The following is a 16,175-nucleotide window of genomic DNA, read 5'->3' on the forward strand; positions in this document are numbered from 1 at the left end:
ATCACCAATAGCCAGCTGCCCTAGTCACTGCTTTTCCATCAGGTATTACGTTGCATAAATTGGCACCGATATCAGATACCATTTGCTACTAAACGCTCCCGCTACTCATACCCATTTACTGCACCATCAATAGGAACTCAGTCATAGCCTCCCGATTATTCCTCTCCGCGGCCTGCCTCGCCGTCCTCCCCTCCTCATTCACGACATCCAAGCGCGCCCCCCTCTCCAGCAACCGCTCCGCAACCTCCACATGCCCCTTCGCCGCCGCCAAATGCAGCGGCGTATCCCCCGCCGCCGCCACCGCGTCCACGTCCGCCCCCGCATCCAGCAGCACGATGACGGTGCTCGGATGCCCCTGCTCTGCCGCGATATGCACCGCCGTCTTCCCCGTCGCGGCCGACGCGTGGAGCTGCCAGCCGTCGTTGCGCGGATGCGCCAGCAGCGTCTGCACGAGCGCTGCGGCCCCGTTATACGCAGCCCAGTCCAACGCCGTCCAGCCGTCCGGGTTCTCCTGTCGCATGGCAGCGCCGCGGTCGAGCAGCAGCGTGATCACGGCGGTGAAGCCGCGCGAGGCTGCGAGGTGCATGCCGTTGTTTCCGCCGCTGGTGACGGCGCAGGGGTCCGCGTCGCGGTCCAGCAGGAGCTCCACGGTGTCGAGGTGGCCGCACCATGATGCCAGCGTGAGTGCTGTGTCGGCGCTGTCGTCGGTGCGGGCGTTTACGTCGACGCTGTTAGCGCCAGTGTGGTCGAGTAGTAGGCGGACTACGCGTGTCTTGCCGCGTACGGCGGCCTTATGCAAAGCCGTGTGGCCGGCGTTGTTCTTTTGGGATGGGTCGGCGCCGCGGTCGAGTAGGAGGGAGACGACTGGGTCGTGGCCGCGCCATGCGGCGAGAGCCAGAGGCGTGTCGCCCTTCTTGCAAGCTGCGTTAACATCAGCGCCACTGTCGAGAAGGCCGCGCACTCTAGCGATGTCTCCAGCGTCTGCGGCTTTATGAAGAGGGGTACGGCCGGTGTCGTTTGCGGCAGAGTCATAGGCGGGGTCGAGGTCTTGCTGGAGCATCTCGACAACAGGCTCAACTTCTTCGTCCATAGCCCAGCCGAGGGCGGTTCGCTTAAAGCCATCGAGTTCAGGTATGCCTTTACCGTATCTGAGCAGTATTTTCATCATATCAGGGCTGTTGGAAGAAAGGAGGATCGGGTGGTAGCCGTTTCGGCCTACCGGCTTGATGTCTGCGCCTCGTTCGAGGAGCACTTCAGCTACGCTCGGCTGGCGACTCCATGCCGACGAAAGTAGCGGAGTGCTCTGCGTATTGTTGCGAGCGTTAATATCGGCCCCGTGATCAATAAGCAGGTTTGCAATTGCGGGATGGCCGTTATCTGCCGCAAGGTGGAGAGGGGTTCTTCGGGCGTCATTATATTCAGAGGGGTTTGCACCCTTCTTGAGCAGCATCCTCGCGATATCGGTATGGCCTCCCTCGCATGCGTAATGCAGTGCGGTTTCCCCCTCCTTCCCCTTCGCGTTAACATTGGCGTCCCTTTCTAATAAAGCGTGCACGATCCTGGCATGTCCAAGCTGCGATGCCCGATGCAGCGCCATGTCTCCATCCCAGAGCTTCGCCTCTACATTGGCTTTGGCCTCAAGGAGTGACAGCGCGATGGCCTCATGTCCTTCTATCACAGCGAGGTGTAGCGGGGTTCTCTGGTAGTTATCAGGGATGTCGACTGTAGGCACGTTCTTGAGCAGCATCTTGGCTATGACTAAGTTTCCGCACTTTGCTGCCCAATGTAGCGGCAGCATGCCGTCTCTGCCTCGGGCATTCAAGTCGGAGTGCTTGCGCAGAGACTGTCCTAAATGCCAGCTGCCCGACCTGGCTCCGTAATGCAGCGGAGTCCGTTCAGCGATATCCCTTGGGTCATCTCTGGCTGAAATGTTGAGCAACTTTGCATATTTGTCGTAAAACTTTGGGCTGCGGAGAACGGCGTAGTGAAGCGGCGTCCAGCCCAGGATATCGCCTGAGAAGATGTATGTGTGCCAGTTATCAGATTCCAGGTCATGGCTGCTGTGTACAAGCGCCACATGACATCTTGTATACCCAAATAGACGAGTCAGTCGGTTCTCCTCGGCCTGAGAGAGAGGCTCATCGGCGATGTTGTTAGGAAGCAGCCCTTCAAAAAGGCTGCCGTACTCGCCACTGCGCATCTGCCACGCGTAGGGTTTTCGGAGGTCATTAGTTACTTTTCCAAGTGAGTGTCCATCTCGCAGATTGGTCTTGTCTATCAAGCTCTTCTTAATTGTGTCTAGCGATTCAACCATAGTGCTTGTAATGTCGGACTGCTGCGCAATCAATAGGAACTCGACTACGGCGGCAACGGCTTTATAGAGGAGCCGATCGGTGACGCCGCCTTTGATCAATTTGATTAGTTCCGAATAGACTTGAAACGATTCCTCCCAGTGGCGGTTAGTCTCGTTATCTCGAACTCTTTCTCGAATCAGCTCCACAATGGACTCGCTGGGGAGCTTGCCGGAGCAACTAAGGGGAGGTATAATGAACATCGATGTTTCCTCAAGGGTTCCAATCCCGGTCCGCTGGACATCTCTAATGAGGGTATTCAACTTGGGGTTTTCGATGCGGCAGGAACCCCATGTCTTCTGGTCATATATATTGAATGTGTCGAAGGTTTTGAAAGTGACAGGCCGAGCAAGCTCTTCGGACGAGATGTGGTCCGCAACCGACCACATGAACCCAGAAAATATATGTTGGGCGAGCAGACGCTCCAGGTTCGCCGCGGAAGGAACACTTAAAGTTGTAATCGGTTTATCCCTGGAAGGAACCTTGTATACTGTAGATAACGATCGGATTAATCCATTTTCTTGCTATTTCTGAACACAAGGCGAAACGGCGATATGTGATGGTACTCACAAGATTCATCGCTTTGAATCCGTACATCCCGATATCCAATAACAATCTCCCTATTCAACGACTTAATCTCTTCCTCATACGCCTCAACTCTCTCGTCGGGAGCGATATCATTACTAATCCACCAAGCGACGTCCAATTTCAGGCAGTTATTCGTATTAGGCCCTAGTATGTGTCGGGACCTCTTCTGGGGACCCGCCTCCTTAGTCGTAAGGTCATTCCAATCATCTCCACCAGTATCAGCGGCGTTGTTTTTGATGTCGAAGAGCCACAATGACAGCACTGCCTCAATCTCTACTGAAAGGTCTTTCCACTGCTTCTTCCCCTTTAATTGGCCGCTGCTGCCCCCTTTGACCTCCTCGGATGCTTCTCGATTGACAACGATTCTGATCTGGTAGATAGACTCGCCCAGCGGTATGTCAAGAATCCAAACGAACCTATCGCCCTTTTCGAGGAAAGTGTCCATCACGTTCTTAATGGCTGCTGCAGCCACCGCTGCAGGCTCCGATACGGGCCCAGCCCACTTTGTCAAAGAGCCCAGCCTACGTCTAATATCTACCGCTCGCTGTCCTTGGCGCGACCACTGCTTCCGATAGTCCTCGGGCCCAGGCCCATCCAGAAAGCCACGGTAGGCAAACGTGATAGTCCATTTCTGGCTGCTATGGAACTCTTGGTCGTAGGGGACGTCGAGCGAGTGTGTGCTCTTTTCGTCTTCAGGCCAAAATTGAGTTCGCTGTGAGGCCATGTTGTCGGCCAGCCAGTCCATTTCATGCTCGTGGATGACGCGGTCTGCGCGTGGGCGCACGATGAGGCCGCGACGGACCCAGGCCCGTAGCGCAGTCATGATGGCGATGGCAGCCAGCTGCGCCAGTGCGCACGTTCAGTTGACACCACGGAAGCCTTGGAACTGGAGAACGAAGCCGGATAGCCCGAGGAATGCCCCAAGCAACGTGAGCAGCTCAGAACGATTTCTGGCTATGCTCTTGGATATGCGTTTGATTAGCCAGGTTTTCTTCCTGGGGTCTGCAGATGGCGAAATGTTGTCCATGAGGATGCTCTCCGCAAGCACTGGAGAACGACGGGAAGTGAAGATCTCCTTTCGGTGTTCCTTTGCCTGAAGCACAAACGAGTCGAAACTTTGGTCGCCGACAACGTGTTGCTTCTGAAGCCAGAGAACGTGAATATCTGAGTCCGTATCCTCCTCCGGTGGGTTGTCTAAATTCGTTTTGACGCGCCATTTTTTTTCAACCGTGCTTTGTTCAATGACATAGGCCGCAATAATCATACCGATCGTTAGTAGAACAGTGCCGATGGCTAGTAGCGGGTAACCGTACCCCGACCGATCCTGACCGTCAAGGACATGGGACCGGATGCTGCTAGAGTAGGTTGCGAAGCCGGAAAATACAAGAACTCCCAATTGCAAGATAGTGCCAGATATGGCAGCGAAGACTAGGTCGCCTGTGTTGCTGCCATGATGAAGGTTTAGAAGAATATTGGGAGCTTCTTCAAGTCTAGACTTCCTTCCGAGCTGGCCAGAGGCCTTCTTCGACAAGGTGGGTTGCAAGCTCCTCTTTTCCGAGCCTGAGCTGCCCTTGGAGTCGCCTGTATTTGATGTGCCTTCCCGAACCTTCGCAGTATCAGGAGCAATACTAACCGTAGCCGTGGTATCCGAATTGCTCCCCCTCTCAACATCCCAGGAGCTCCAAGTCGACCTCTTCTTACTAAACCCCAACCCGGTCTTGACTCGCGAAAGCGTCCTCGCCAATGGTGCCGAAGCGCTCCATGCCATCGACCATCGTGATATCGACGGGCCCTGATATACTGTATAGGAATCAGCCACGGGCAGCGCCGTACGGGACACGAATCGCCCAACCTTTCCACTCCATAGGGCCCCCAGCCGACTCCAGCGTATAAAGCCCAAACGTCTCTCCATCATGGATCTCACGCCTCAGCACGACTAGCTGCTTGACCAGCGGGCGTCCCAGCGTGCGCACAATCGACTCGCCGTTCCACAACTCGCAGACCTCGTGCGACGTCGAGGACATCAGATCAACCTCGGCGCTGGCGCGGTTTTCGCGCGCGCGCCCGATGACGGCGCGGATCTACGAAGGCCCACCAACGCGGATGGCGCCCACGATCGCCGTGATGATGCCCAGCGGCGCCATCGCGAAGGCGATGTGGTCGAGCCAGCTGAAGGACTCGCTCATGAATTGCTGGGCGAACTTTTCGCCAAAGAGCGCGAGGAGCCTAGGGTACGGTTGGCAAAGTTAATGCTGCGTGCTCTGGCATGTTGCACGAAGGGGAGAGAGCCACTGATGCTAGTGAAATGGGTCCTTATGGTGCTAGGTCGAGCAGGAGCAGGGCCCGGCCAGAGATTGGTAACATTGCGAATCTCATCGCCCACGTCTGCTGGCGGGACGGTCGCGGCTTGAAAAAGTTAATATCGCGGTCTCATGAAGATATGGAAAAGAGCATTTGAGGATATTCTTCGTGCCTTGCAGAATCGGCGGCAGGTCGAAACCAACAAACACTCACGCATCGAAAGATACACATATCGGGATCGGGCACAGAAGGACGCACTGAGGAGACATAGGGAGCTGAATGTAGAGCCTCTTACTGGCATATCTGATGCTATTATCTCGGTCATGGGGGCCGGATACGCAGCCTTCAAAGCAGTGAGAATCCTGTTGGGCAACAGCCTGGTACGTTTTTACCACAAAAGGGTCGCATAAGGTCGTCTTTAGACAAAAGAAACGAATGGTGAATAGCAGGGCTGCAGGGTCCCCTCTGGGCGTGACGCTAGTCGAGAAAAGTCCGGCCAACCCCGCCCCGTGCAGACTCTTCCCACATCGTATGCATAGTCTATACGGGTTCTCCCCCCTCCGTGCACGGTCCCACTCAATGCACGGTTTTCCCTACCAAAACCTATAACTTAATAACCTTCTAATAGAATTTTATAAAAATTTAAATATAGCTTATTAAATACTAAAATATGCAAATAGATAGTATTTATTTAAATACTTATAACTAAATAGCTATAATAGCTATTGATATAAAATTTAAAATATAGTTTATTATATAGTAACTTAAGCTTTTTATAATATAAAAATACAAAAATATTATACATTATAGTATAAACTAAAAAACACTACTTTTCTATATAGTAAAAATTCTATTAAATATAATAATAAGCTATATCATATTTTTAATAACTAATTCTGGTTATTATAAAATATATTATAAGTTTAAATTATAATATTAAACCTTTATTTATAATATAAATATAAATATTAAATGTTATTATAACTTATATAAAAATATAACTATTAAACTTAATAGAGGTAAAAAAGAATTATTTATATAATAGTTATATAATAATATATAATATATCACTCAGCCCCCCTCCTCTACTGTAATCACCACAGGAATTAAAAGCTTCAATCCAAAATGCAGGCACCTTCATGTCTTTTTATTACTCTTATAAGCATGTTTCAACTCGTTGCAGCTGCGAAAACTCCTGACCTTCCACGGATCACTCCAACTCCTGCAGACCTTGCGCCATCTGGCATATTGAAACGTGACCAGACCGGCGTTACAACATTCAGGACCGGCCTGACGGGGTATTCCACAATCACCGATCCCGCCCTGTACGCATCTATTACTAGCCAAAGTGCCTTTATAGGATTCTGGTTCTGGTCAGACAGTAGTAAGTATGCAGCGTTTGTCAATATCAAGCATTCTGGGTAACTATTTGCAGCTCTTGCCACTTATTGCATCAGTTCATCTCAATGGTCAACTTGGGGTACTCGAGGTACGTGGTACGGGCGGTGTTGCGAAGCGTTGGAGGGTTGCAACATGAATACTGTATGCGTTGGATCAACGTTACTTCCGGTAATGACTCGAACAACCAGTCCAATAGTTTGGTAGGCTTACTTAGACTCCTGAGCATCATAGGACCGCTCGTTAACTGACTTTTTCCCTCTAGTATCGACCCATATACTTGCACAGCCGTACCTTTACTTGCCGCCCCGGAAGACACATCTGCGACATATATCTATGCGTGTTGGGTATCAGTGACCAATTTCAAGTAAGGCAGTATACGGCCTTTAATATGGACCGCATAATAAAGAATTCTGAACAGGTATATAAGAAGCATTAACATAACGAGCTCATCGGTATCATCTGTTTCCGCAACCACCACCCCTTCGCTTACTCTACCCACACTAGCATCAAGCTTGATTGTTCCCATGCAAGCAGCTAGCTCCTCGAGCGCCCCATCAAGCCAATCTTCAACTTCAAAGGCGTGGATCGCAGGGCCTGTACTTGGCGGAGTACTAGGTCTTTTTATACTTGCTGGCCTAGGTGCTTTCCTCTACAAACGCGGTCAGCGAAGTCAACGGTCGAACCAAACAACCGCGTATGGTCCTGTAATGGTCAGGGAAGATGCGCAGGATATGCACAGGAGCTGGCACACCAGCCCCTCTTCTGCTGAGATGGATAGCGAGCCAAGAGTCCCGCTGTCAGAACTACCAAGCGAGGGTGAGTATGTTGAAAGGCGATAGAAGCTGTGAACAAGATTCATTGAGTGGAACAACAGGACGATAATATGTTGTACTGGACACTCATCATTAACTTGTGGGTGAATAATGTACTGTATTCTAAAACCTTGTTGATTACGAAGAATCTTGACATAAAACTGACAGAAGGAGCATTTAGCGTAAGAGCATTAGCCGTTATAGCATCTATGGATTAGTCCTAGTATTCTGGTATGAGTCTGCTTCCAGTAATGCTTACCTGCCTGAATTAGGGCTTATACTTCGAGGTAGCCAACAATCCACGCAGGAGTGCACATAACAGGCGTTCCGGGACTATGAAAGTGCAGGAGGGTCTCGGCCGCTCCGACACTGTGGGCTCGGCCTTTTTTTTTGGTCTACTACCCTTTGCAAAAGTATTGCGAAAATCAAAATTAAGCGAGCCTCCCCCCGCAGACGTTCGTTTTACAATAATACCTTTACAACAACCAAAAATAAGTCTTATTTTATAAAATTAGTAAATAAAACTATAAAATAGATACTGCCCCGTAACCCTAAACATATGGCAGCTTAGCAAGTAGTGTAGTTGTGGAAATTTAGGTGGTAGAGAGTCGGGCTAAGTATACCCTCTCTATTAAAACAATATACCCCCTATAGCCCCACTAATACAGCTCTATATTTTATAAATAGAGTTATATTTTATAGCCCTATATTAGGGCTATAAAATAAGCCCTTATTTGTATAATTTAGGGCTGTTTTAGTAGAGTTATGGGGGGTGCTTATTTTTAGGGTAGATGGGTCAGGTTAGTCAGCGCAGAGCCTCATTTTAAGTTTTGCGGCCATTCTAAAATACTCCACATAGTTCCACTAATATTAGTCCAATTTATATAAATAAGGGCTTATTTTATAGCCCTAACATAGGGCTATAAAATATAACTTTATTTATAAAATATAGAGCTGTATTAGTGGGGCTATAGGGGGTATATTGTTTTGATAGAGAGGGTATACTTAGCCCGACTCTTTACCACCTAAATTTCTACAACCACACTATTTACTAAGCTGCTATATATTTAAAATTATAAATTAGTATCTATTTTATAGTTCTATTTACTAATTTTATAAAATAAGACTTATTTTTAGTGGTTGTATAAGCATTATTATAAAACGAACGTCTGCGGGAGGGAGGCTCGCTTAATTTTGATTTTCGCAATACTTTCGCAAAGGGTAGTAGACTACAAGGGGGTACCACGAACGGGTAACGCCCCCCCTGTCAGTGTCGGTGCGCAATACGGAGTATCTGCAGTTGAAAATTCTCACACCACCACAAAAGAGATTTCTACCTTATTTGTATGCAAAACTCTTCATCTTATCCTTGTATACTCGTTCTAAGCATAATGCCTGCTCTTGTTCGCGCCAACCGTGGCCACCACCCTCCGCGACGTCAAAATGTCGACCCAAATCGAATACCAAATACATATCTTACCTACCGCGAACGCTGCCATATCTTTTCTTAGCATCGCTTTGGATCTTAAAACTACACTTAAATTGCTTCCTCCTTACGACTTCTATATATAACTGTTTGCTCTACTATTATATTATACAGCGAGACTCCTTAAAAGCCTATAGGCAGGCCTTGTATACTTAATACTCCCATTTAAAAACGTTTAATTACGCGAGCCACGATTAATGTATACTACCGTTATATACTATTAAAAGAGGTTGCTAAATTAGAGGGAGTACAAGCTTACAGACGTACACTTATTACTGCATTTAAAAAGGAGTAATATCACCGTCGTGTTGCAATAGAGAAGCCACTTCTTATAGAGGCATATAAGCAGGATCGTCTTGCGTAGGCCTTAGTACACCATAACTGGCCCAATTAGATATAGGCACGGATTTTATAGACAGATAAAGCCTCCTTTATAACAGGTGGCTTTGGTAAGGTATACGTAACTTAACAGCCGGAGGAGAAGTATTTAAGCAGCTGTTGCTTTCCTAAGTTCCGTGGCTATAGTGCTTAGATAATACACAGAACAATCTCTCTCTACGGAAAGGGCAAATTGGTGGTATTTAAAAAGAAATGGGGTAAGATCTCAGGAGACGTATATAGAGAGCACATAGTTCCTACAATCTACGCATATAAAAGAGAGGTAGAGTGTAACCGACTACCGGTACCATGTCAAAACGTCATTTGTCTCACTAGCGTACCACCTTGTTTCAGTTGCCTAGCCCTTGACTCGCTCACCGACTCGGTCTACTTTTATGTATTTATACCACTTGATTTCCATAGATTTACAATTAAGTTGCTCGTTCAATACCTACACACTGCAAAGCTTACATAGAGTAATATATAGGCAGGGGAAACGTAATCTTAATGGAGGACGGAGCACCTTCCTATATGGCTAACGCCACGAAAGCTCTGCACGAGTGCAACGACGTATAGAGGATAAGGTGGCCTGCTAATTCACCCGATTTAAATCCGATTGAGAATATTTGGCGACTATTAAAGTATTAAGTGGGTAAACGATTTCCTAAAACAGAGGTGGAAGTGCGATAATATATTAAGGAGGAATGGGAGAAATTAGAGTTGAATGACTTCAAAAAGTATATAGATTAGATGCGCGATCGCTGCGAGGCTGTAATTGCTGCAAATGGAGGCCATACTAAGTGGTGATCTCGGTGAGAAATTGTATGGTTGGATCAGGTGTAGATACTCTCTATTGCGCACGGTTTTTGACAGTGGGGGCGTCCGACCCGTACGTGGTACCCCCTTGTATGTCCATTAACGTAGCTGACCGGGAAGCGAGCCACGAAGCGAGCCACATATAGGCGATATGTGGACGATATGTCGTGGACCTTAGGGGCTCGTGCGTAACCCGAGGTTATGCCAAGCCTAACCCGGACCTCCGATACCTTGGCCCCGCCCGGGTTGGCTGCACATGTGTAGCTTGGCTGCTCGTATGTGTAGCTTGGCTGCTCGTATGTGTAGCTTGGCTGCTCGTATGTGTAGCTTGGCTGCACGTTTGTGTAGCTTGGCTGCGGGTAGGAATCCCTTCGTGTGGCAAGTTTTTCATGGACTTTTCGTATATGTACGCCTCATAAGCCAATCTAGAGGCTTTATACCGTATAGAGCTTGGTGTTGAAGCCTCTGGTCAGTGCGGTTGCTCGGCAGCAAGGGCGCTGGCGCCTCATTGACGCTTGGATATCGAATAACCGCTGGTTGAACCGTTTAACCACTTGTAGCATTTAATACACCTCATTTAACGTATATAGCACGTCCTCCCTTATCCCTTGACCCGTCAACTTGGGCACGCAGGTTATCGATAAGACTCCACCAATCAGATCAATAGGATTTGGTGGCCGTGCTCAGGAATACAAGATAGGCTCGAATTCGGGGAGTGGCCAAGGCCTTGGGGGGGGGTATTTTCGCCGTCTTATTTGGGGGAACCTTATATTGAGTCTTCTGAATAGGATCTGCATCGATTCTGGTATAATTGGAAGGCATGGTGGTGGTGTATTTGATGGTTGAATTCTATAGAGATACACGCGTTGTTCTGATTCTGGTGTTCGCGCACAGGCCTTCCCCTCTGCTCGCCCTGACGGGTCAAGGGATAACCTTAAGCTAGCCCTTTACTGGCTTATTATTATTAATATTAAGAACATGTATAAGCGGATAAGTAGTAGTAATTTAAGGGAGGACTCTAATAGAGGATTTTCCTATATAATTAGTAGCTGATTAATAGAGGAAGGGTAGAAACCTATAGTTATAACGTTATATATTACGGCTTTTTGCCTAACTTCCTTAAAATATATATATAGGTGTTTTTAGTAGTAGCCTTCTACAGCACTTTATCGGCATCGCAATACTGACGCGTTTTGGTAAGGCTTGCTAATAAAATTACGCTAGCTAGGGTGCCTGTAGCATGCTAACCCAGGCAGGAACGCCCAAAGCGCCTAATACGAAAAGTCCGTTCTGCCACACAAAGGGATAGGTCGGCTGCGCCTGAGTTGACTCCGCGTGGGGAAGTGCTGGTGCTGTTGGGCCATAATACTGTCTCGATCGATGAGTCCTTGAATCCTGATATGCAACTAACTCCTTGTCAGTTTCAAATCACAAGCGATCGAACTATGGCTTCGCCTACCTTGAACTTCAGCTCGCCACCGCCGAGAATCTAATCTTAAGTCTTGAACCATTTGCTGTACAAGAATTGGTTAATCGCTGGGCTTGTTAGAGAGGGTGATGACGCTCTTACGCTAGTGAGACATCGATATGCAGTAAGCCGGTATCCCTGGAGGCCCTTTTCATTATTAGTCTGTGTACAAGCCCAGATTCAAAATAAGGAAAAACCTACTTCATATTCGCTGTTCCTTCGCCTGGTCGCACCAGTGCATCAGGGCCGAGATTTCGTTGTATATCTGCCGTAATGACTTCGCGGGCTATTCCTTCACCAGGCTGAAATCATTGCCGGGTCGACATACTGTGCGAGAAATCCTTTTTCGTGTAGCTTTCCTCAGTTTTGAGTTTTTTAGTTGGAGGCGATTCTAAGGCGGGATTTAGATCGGGCTGATAAGAAGACGAAGGTTGGTGGCCATAGGGATCTTCCATCGAATAGCCTTGTGTTGAATCGAAATAGGGCGTATAGATCCCTAAATTCGACGTATGTGACGCCCCAGGGTTGCTAGGACTTGCTGATGGGTTATACTTAGGTACCGAAGATGGGTAGCAGCCAGAATTTAGAGCTCCTGGTGAGACACCGACGCTAATAGCCAACCCAAGCACGGAAATAGGATCAGCCATTAAGATGGGATGAGGTGACTAGCATTGAGAAGAAGAGAATGTGGAAGGCTCAAAAAGGCGGGAAATCCAAGCAAATAAGCTACGGGGTTGACATCTGAGATCCATTCCAGCCTTGCTGCCTATCATCTGTACCCCCCGGGATCAGGGTAGGGCAAAATCTAATCTTATCTCAATACGATCAACGATCAACGATCGATACGATATCTCGTATCGATCAAAGTATCGTGATATTCTCTTGGCATCCCCGCAAATTTTTCTTTCATTAAATTTACTACTTTTCTACTGCAATATTACACCAAACATGGCTTTAGAAGCGGATTTATCTCTTCTTAAAAATACTCCTAGCTTAATTAAGAGCTCTAGCACACAACAGGCTTAGCTTTAATCTTAAGTCTATAAATTTACTTGCCTACCGTATAAGAACAAGCTAATATACGATAAAAAGAACCGAAGGCTTATATACTGCAATTAGTGCAAGAGTTACTCAGCACTATTAACTATAAATATAAAAAGACACCTTATAAAAGACCACGCAATCTCCGTTAACTTTAAAGAGCCTTATATAAAGGAGTAAGCATTTAAAAAGCTTTAGGAACTTTAGGTATAAATAGTATTAAAATTTAGAACAGATAAAGTTAATTCTATAATTCTTATAAAGGTTCTAAATAAGGAAGTTATTAAGCAAGCTCTTATTAACTTAGTTATTATATAAAACCTTCTATTCTAAATTATAGAATAGGGAGAGTTCTATATCTTCTATTAGGCTCTTAACCCAAAGTCGTCTAATTTAATAACAACAACGTATAGAGAAATTTCTCAAATAATTACCCATTCCTTTTAGTTATAGAAAAACATTATATAAAGATAAGTTTAATTAACATTAATAAGTATTTATCTTTTTATTAATATCTAGACGTCTCTAAATAACTACCTTCTTCTTACAGTTTGCGCCTACTTTATTAATAGCCAGAAAACCCAGAAAAAAGCTCTTTTTACCCTTTATACGGTGCCTAGTTATAATAGAGCTAAATAATAGAATATTCTTCTCCTAGTTTTAGAGGAGTATAGGATTATATAAAAGCTTAAAGCTATTATTACAGATAATTCTATAATAAATAATACTCTTTATTATACGATCCATAAATATCTTACTAATAATAAGGATATTACCTAGAATCCTATCTAACAACGTATCCGCTGCTAGGGGCATACTATTAATCTTACCATTCAGGCCTTTCTCTCTAAAGATACTCTTAAACTTAAGGCTATTAAGTTATATAAAAGAAATAACGTAAGTAGAAAGGAGCGAAGTTATAAAAAAGAGATTAAGTAGAACTAGGCCTTCTGTAACGGAACCTTATAGCAAGAACTATAATGGGTCCTATTATTAGGCTAGGTGTATAGGAAATGCAAGTATAAAAGTTAACAACGTAATAATAACTGGTGGAGTGGTTGCCTAATAGATTAACTCTAATTATATTCTAAGAATCACTATAAGGAAGGAACTATCTAGGTAGGGATTAAGGGTCCTTAAATATATAACCGTACTCCTATGAAATTCTTCTTATACATAATGTACGTATACTCTATTTACTCTATCGCGGATTATATAGATCCTATAGATTATACAGATCACTCCATATAACCTTAGTTACCATTCCTCGTCACATAGTTCTATTAGCTCCATCTTAGACTATGCCTAAATTAACTAACTAGCTTCTTCCGACTCTTCTCCTAGTAGTTATAACATTATACTTAAAGCGTCCGTAACACTATCTCCCTCCTCTTTATCTTCGTTCTTAAAGATTTAAAATATCTCTAAGTTATTTACTAGAGGTATAATATCCGTCTAATTAATTTGGTTAATATTATTACTTATTATACCTAAAGCAATTTCTTCTTCTTTAACTGCCCGTTATACTCGCACTATTACTATAATATTATCTCTTAGTGAGATTATGCCGTCTCTATATTCTTGCTGTTTAAAAGAGGGGTTAGTTTATATTGCGCTGGCGAACCCATCTTTGCGATAACCGTTCTCTTACTTAGAGTGCACTAAAGCAAATATTTATTTGTCCTATGACGTTCGCTCCGTCTCTAATGCTAAATATATATAACCTATTACTCTTAATAGTCGTCTAGTTTCTTAATTAATTTATCTTAGGGTCTCATATTTAATCTGCTGCTACGCGGCTAGATAATAAACTGTCTATTACTCTGGCGGAACTACGCTGTTCTTATAACGCGGAATATAAGGCTGCTAAAGCTTAGCAAAGAGCCCTTAATTCCCGTCTTACTGCGTCTGCTTGGTTGATCCGTCTTAAGAAGGTTTGTAAAAAGGTCTGTTCTAAAGAGTAAAAACTTATAAAATAAGGTTTGTAGGAACTTAGTAATAAAAGAACGGATTCTCCTCTAATAGAGAAGGAAATAGATTTAAGTAGTTCGGCAACTGCTCTTCCTAGGTCCCCCTTAGGTGACTTATTCTTTTATAAATTTTTTTTTTTAATACTGCCTAACCTAATCTCTTCCGATACTTCTATACCTTTCCTATAGCGTTTTTTAAATTCTTTAGTAGTTCCTAGGTAGTCTTATTATAGCCTATCTACTTAACCTTATACTATATTTTGTTGTTAATATTCTTATAACTAACGATCTTTAAAACTTACTATTTGTCTTCTTCTTATCCTCTATATGTATCTGCTTTATAAACTAGTAGCTTAATATTCCTATATACTGGCTCTAGCATTATAATGTGCTATATAGGGTAGATCTTTATTCTAGCTAGTAGGTTTAACTTAAACGTAACTAGTGAAATTCTCTACGTAATTTTAAAAGGTCCTAGTCTAACGTAGTCTAACTTCTTGCTTAGTTGTTAACTCTTAAAATTTTTATATAGTAGCCATACTTTATCTCCCTCCTTAAGATCTAGTCCCTTAAATCTCTTAGCGTTATAGTACCTTTTTATTCTCTCTTGTACTTTCTTCACTAATTTTATAAAGTCTATATAAAGATTTATTAACGTCTTTATTCTTTCTTTAGCTGTGCTACTTATTTTCTTTACTTGCTGTAGTAATAATAATATTCTTGGCTTATATCTATAATTTACCTTAAATAGTAATATGCCTATTCCTTCTTAAGGTGTTATATTATATGCAAACTATATAACTAGTAATAGCGATACCCAATTATTCTGTACGTAATTAATATAATATCTTAGATACTGCTTTAGTATCTAATTTAATCTTTCCGTTTAACCGTCTATCTATAGATAATATACGGTAAAAGTTGCTGCTCTAACTCCTTACTCCGCTAAGAATACCTCTTAGAATACTACTATGAATCTTAAATCTCTATTTAATATAATCTTGCTTAGTGCTCTATATCTTATAAATACTTCTTTAATATAAATTCTAGCGATATCCTCCGCTAAGATTTCTTCCGTATATGCTATAAAGTATTCCTACTTTATAAGCTTGTCTACTATTACTAAGATTACGTTATAATCTTATCCGGTAATAGGATCTCTTAATCTTGGCAACTTAATAATAAAGTCCTATAATATGACCTCCCATAGTCTCTCTGGTATTTTAATAGGTTATAGCCCTCTATATGGCTTATGTCTTATTAGTTTATTCCTTTAGCAATCTAGATACTCCTTAGTGACCTTCCTAGCTATCCTCTAGATTCCGTTAATAATGTACTCCTCTTAAAGTCTTAACACTAAGCCCGTAGCTCTATTATGTCCTTAAGTTAGTCCCTTATAGAAGTCCTCTATAAACTGCTCTACTATACTTCTTAGGATATACTTTACTTCTCAGTTCTTATATATATCCGTCTATAGATCTTCTAGCTATGCTTTTAGAATTCTTTATACCTAAAAGCTTTCTAGTATCTCGTAGACTTTTTCTAACTCATTATTTTCCTAAG

At 44.2% G+C, this 16,175-nt stretch overlaps 5 protein-coding genes across 5 annotated transcripts; 1 reads left to right on the forward strand and 4 right to left on the reverse strand.

The window, feature by feature from the left end:
• Positions 1–1,426: 1,426 nt before the first annotated feature.
• K441DRAFT_580100 (ankyrin repeat protein) lies at positions 1,427–1,747 on the reverse strand (the record flags this gene model as incomplete). The annotated part of the gene is made up of 1 exon (XM_067644361.1): positions 1,427–1,747. A coding segment is annotated over one exon (321 nt), but the record flags the coding sequence as incomplete, so codon positions are not given.
• Positions 1,748–3,557: 1,810 nt separating this feature from the next.
• Positions 3,558–5,113, reverse strand: K441DRAFT_243130 (uncharacterized protein). Its single transcript, XM_067640725.1, has one exon. The coding sequence runs from the start codon at positions 4,852–4,854 to the stop codon at positions 3,799–3,801; it is 1,056 nt and encodes a 351-aa protein (XP_067499723.1). The 5' UTR covers positions 4,855–5,113; the 3' UTR covers positions 3,558–3,798.
• Positions 5,114–6,365: 1,252 nt separating this feature from the next.
• On the forward strand, positions 6,366–6,995 carry K441DRAFT_680403 (uncharacterized protein; the record flags this gene model as incomplete). Its single annotated transcript, XM_067651366.1, has 3 exons — positions 6,366–6,624; positions 6,676–6,729; positions 6,904–6,995. The coding sequence occupies 3 exons, from the start codon at positions 6,366–6,368 to the stop codon at positions 6,993–6,995; spliced, it is 405 nt and encodes a 134-aa protein (XP_067499724.1).
• A 3,770-nt stretch (positions 6,996–10,765) lies between these two features.
• On the reverse strand, positions 10,766–11,064 carry K441DRAFT_666258 (uncharacterized protein). The gene is made up of 2 exons (XM_067649635.1): positions 10,996–11,064; positions 10,766–10,955 (listed from the first exon to the last, which is right to left on the reverse strand). Exon 2 carries the CDS (start codon positions 10,953–10,955, stop codon positions 10,794–10,796), a length of 162 nt encoding a protein of 53 aa, XP_067499725.1. The 5' UTR covers positions 10,996–11,064; the 3' UTR covers positions 10,766–10,793.
• Positions 11,065–11,798: 734 nt separating this feature from the next.
• On the reverse strand, positions 11,799–12,248 carry K441DRAFT_680404 (uncharacterized protein; the record flags this gene model as incomplete). The annotated part of the gene is made up of 2 exons (XM_067651367.1): positions 11,799–11,824; positions 11,930–12,248. The coding sequence occupies 2 exons, from the start codon at positions 12,246–12,248 to the stop codon at positions 11,799–11,801; spliced, it is 345 nt and encodes a 114-aa protein (XP_067499726.1).
• Between the last annotated feature and the right edge of the window lie 3,927 nt (positions 12,249–16,175).

Source organism: Cenococcum geophilum (genome assembly GCF_001692895.1).
Source record: "Cenococcum geophilum 1.58 unplaced genomic scaffold K441scaffold_48, whole genome shotgun sequence".
Classification (NCBI taxonomy): Eukaryota; Fungi; Ascomycota; class Dothideomycetes; order Gloniales; family Gloniaceae; genus Cenococcum; species Cenococcum geophilum.